General features: G+C 39.4%; 1 protein-coding gene across 1 annotated transcript in view; it reads left to right on the top strand.

Moving 5' to 3' along the window:
• Positions 1-3,427, top strand: part of ak9 (adenylate kinase 9) — a 21,819-nt gene that overhangs the window by 10,007 nt on the left and 8,385 nt on the right. The window contains exons 12-18 of the mRNA XM_014011562.1: positions 599-758; positions 857-901; positions 1,067-1,261; positions 2,288-2,424; positions 2,521-2,730; positions 2,827-3,105; positions 3,197-3,318. Coding sequence (XP_013867016.1) covers positions 599-758; positions 857-901; positions 1,067-1,261; positions 2,288-2,424; positions 2,521-2,730; positions 2,827-3,105; positions 3,197-3,318 — 1,148 coding nt within the window. The remainder of the gene's footprint in view (positions 1-598; positions 759-856; positions 902-1,066; positions 1,262-2,287; positions 2,425-2,520; positions 2,731-2,826; positions 3,106-3,196; positions 3,319-3,427) is intronic.

The raw sequence follows: 3,427 nt of genomic DNA, 5'->3' as shown, positions 1-3,427 counted from the left end.
TGTGTGTGTGTGTGTGTGTGTGTGTGTGTGTGTGTGTGTGTCAAAATCACAGATAAAACTGAATGAAAGGTAGCAGAGAGAAGGAAAAAAATCTAAAAATACACATTTCTTGTAAATATAATCATTGTTTGTGTGTATGTGTGTAGGTTTTTTTCAGTGGATATAAATGTAATGTGCATTTTTATGAAAAACAAGAGAATTGTCCTCACTGATCTTTTGTCTGTGAGAAACAAAATAAACATCAATGCACAAATATTGATTGAAATGGTTAGTTATGGAGTAAACAATMAGATACAAAAATGTTTTGGTGGGTTTCTTTTGATTTCTGACATCACTGCATGGTTAAACCTTCCCCGGGTCAAGTTTACACAGGAACATTATTTCTGTTCCTCAGAAATGAACTGTTATGAATCCTTCTAAAGTGAAGACTTCTGTATTACTGCTTTTTTAAAATTGTGTTTAGATTAAGAGCAATCAACATCTTACCTGTTGTAGATACTCTCTGACTGGACCCAATTTGGAGAAAAACATTAACACACCTTCATAAAATACAGTAAGTATGATATGAGTGTTTAGACAAATAAAAAAAATGATACAGTTGATGTTACAGATCGAAGCGTTGGAATCAGATGCCGAGGTCCRGACCGGGTGGGTGCTTGACAACTTTCCCGTCAACATTTATCAAATGGAGGCCTTASAGGAAGCTGGAATCCTGCCAGATTTCATTTTCTGTCTCAAAGACGGTAATGGACATCAAGGTAATGGGATAAATATTTAGTAGGCTGATGAAATTACTGTAAAACAGATTACAACTGCTTTTCTACAGTCTGTAAAATGATTATCTTTTCATTATCAGATCAGTCTGACAGCTCCACTTCTTCAGCTCCCAATTTATTCAAATGTGAGTCATATGAACATCGCAAACTGGACTTTGACGAGAAATTTAAATCCGTTTTTAAAGAACAAAAGCTCAAACACAAACTGCCTCACTTAAACTAATCTCTGCTCGTTGACCTAAAAACGATTTAAAGTATGCTCACGTCTCCTTCGTTCTGTGTGGTTGAAGCTGTCGCGTCGCACGATGACTTGGAGCTGGGCTCTCCGGACGTCCCAGAGATGGACGAGTATAAACGGCAGACGCAGCAGTTTGACGGGGAGCTGGATCAGATGCTGTCGGCTTTAACAGACAAACACTGTGTCGTGGAGATTGGCAGCAAAAGCCCCGAGAACTTGCTTCAAGACATGATCCTACACATGGAGAGTGAGTGTAAAAGGTTGTGTTTTGTGTACATTTGTTTATCTAGACATATTTTTTAAAGGCATAAGTTGTTTTCAGATTTTTTTATTGAATGTACTGTAGCTCTCTGAGAATTTGACATTCWAATTTTTCTTGTGTAAGAWTATTTCGTGTTCATTAACTGAAATYGTSACRAAACMACATAAATATTGAATAGATTAAAATGTGAAGTGAAYGGAACCATACAACACGGATCTGGTTACGAGCGAAGCTTTTATTGCTCCCGGCTGGAGTCAGCAAAGCAGCGCTGCCTGAAACCGGAAGTTCCGGTCTTTAAATACAGGGATCTTCAGTGCCTGGTAYGCCCACTACAGGCCTACGGCTGAATCTCAGGCAACTCRTACAGAAAATATCTTTCCTAATGAATTTATAAYGGTATTTCTATGTGTTGTCGTGATGTTTTGGGCATGTACCTAAAACTATTTTAATCAGGACATTAAATAGTCAAACAATAGATTATAAAAGTCAAGCCTTAAAAGGAAACTAAGACAAATGGTGTGGTTCATTAAATCAGTATCTAACTAATAGGGTTGCAACAATACATGTACCCGTATCGAACCGTATTGAACAGTGCTTTAAGTTCAATACACACTTGTATCGAACAATACAGATTTTTTAAATTTATTTTATCAGCTTCTCTTTTGAAGATGCTCTGTTTTAAAGGATCAGTGGATCTGTGTTCGACTACTCCACCTAGGCTGCATTTTTGCATGCAGATCTACTGAGAAACTTGCTGTTTCAGCAACATTTAATTTAAAAACTGTACATTTGAGGTTAAACAAATGTTCATAATTATTAAACAAATGTTCATAATTAATTCAAATAAATTACAAGTTAAAAGGGGCATGGAAATTTCTCTTTTTTGTATCAAAAAAAAATGTCGAACCGTGAGACTAAAGTATCGAACCGAGCCGAATCGTGAATTTTCTGTATCGTTGCACCCCTACTAATTAACTAAAAAATTCCTTCACTTACATGTGTGATCTTCAGAACCATTTCAGTATGTGGCCTCGGAGATGTCTTCCTTCGATCTGGATGAAGAAGTTGAAGATGCCGAGGCTTTGCAGGCATTTGAAGAAGCAGAAGAAGACAGCGGTGATGACTATGCCCAAAAGGAAACAAATGAGGTTAGCATGCGGACACTTCAGCTAAAGTTATAAACCTGTTTACAGCTCATAYTGTCTCGTTTGAAAATACTAACAAGAACAAACTTTTCCCTAAAGCAGGAGGACATCCAAATAGGCAAAAGATTGTTAGGCGATACCAAGCATTTCTGTCCAGTCGTCCTAAAAAACAACAACGTCCTGCGGCCGTGCACAGACGAAATAGCTGCAAAATACCGCGAGAGGACRTTCTACTTCTCCAGCCCGGACGCCAGAGACTCCTTCCTCCACAATCCTGTCCAGTTCGTTGCACAGACTGAGCCCCTTCAGGTACAGGCTGACAGAAAACCAGAAAGACAAAGCCGTGTTATCCTTACACAAGCAGAAACCCTCTCCCAYGTTTCCTTATTTCTCTTCCGTTTCCAGCCCCCCGCCTTGAGAATCCTCCTGCTGGGAGTCCGAGGGTCGGGCAAGTCGACTGTTGGCGGATGGCTCGCGCAGAGGCTGGGGCTGTTCCACATCCAGTTCAGAGAGCAGCTCCAAACGTGGATCGTCGCCAAGACGAAGGAAAGGATCCCTTCTGCCGATGAGGCGATGTTTGTGAAGGAGGAGTCTGAGGACCTGGAGGTCCTTATAAAAGAGGCCATGATGGAAGGAGRCCAACAGGTTGCAGCAGATAACTCTGACAACGTGATCGACACAAAGGTTTGTTTCTTCTACTGCATTTTTAGTACAACCTGATCTTTTATAAAGGTTTGATATACTAAATTTTGCTCATTTATTTTTGTGAGTACAGCAGGAGGTGTGTTTGACAGAAGAAGAAATGGCCATCAAAGCCTACCTATCTAGTGGAGATCCTCTGAGTCCAGAGATTCTGGATAGGGCTATCACACTTTTCTGGAAACAAGAACCATACAAGTAGTTATATTACCAAATCTATACATTTTTTTAAAGGGGCAATATTATGTGTTTCTCAGGCATATATTTAAATACTATACCATAATAAAGTATCTATGTCACCTTTAGC

The sequence above is a fragment of the Austrofundulus limnaeus genome, unplaced genomic scaffold (assembly GCF_001266775.1).
Source record: "Austrofundulus limnaeus strain Quisiro unplaced genomic scaffold, Austrofundulus_limnaeus-1.0 Scaffold82, whole genome shotgun sequence".
In the NCBI taxonomy this organism is placed as follows: Eukaryota; Metazoa; Chordata; class Actinopteri; order Cyprinodontiformes; family Rivulidae; genus Austrofundulus; species Austrofundulus limnaeus.
This window is presented reverse-complemented; position numbering and strand designations above follow the sequence as displayed.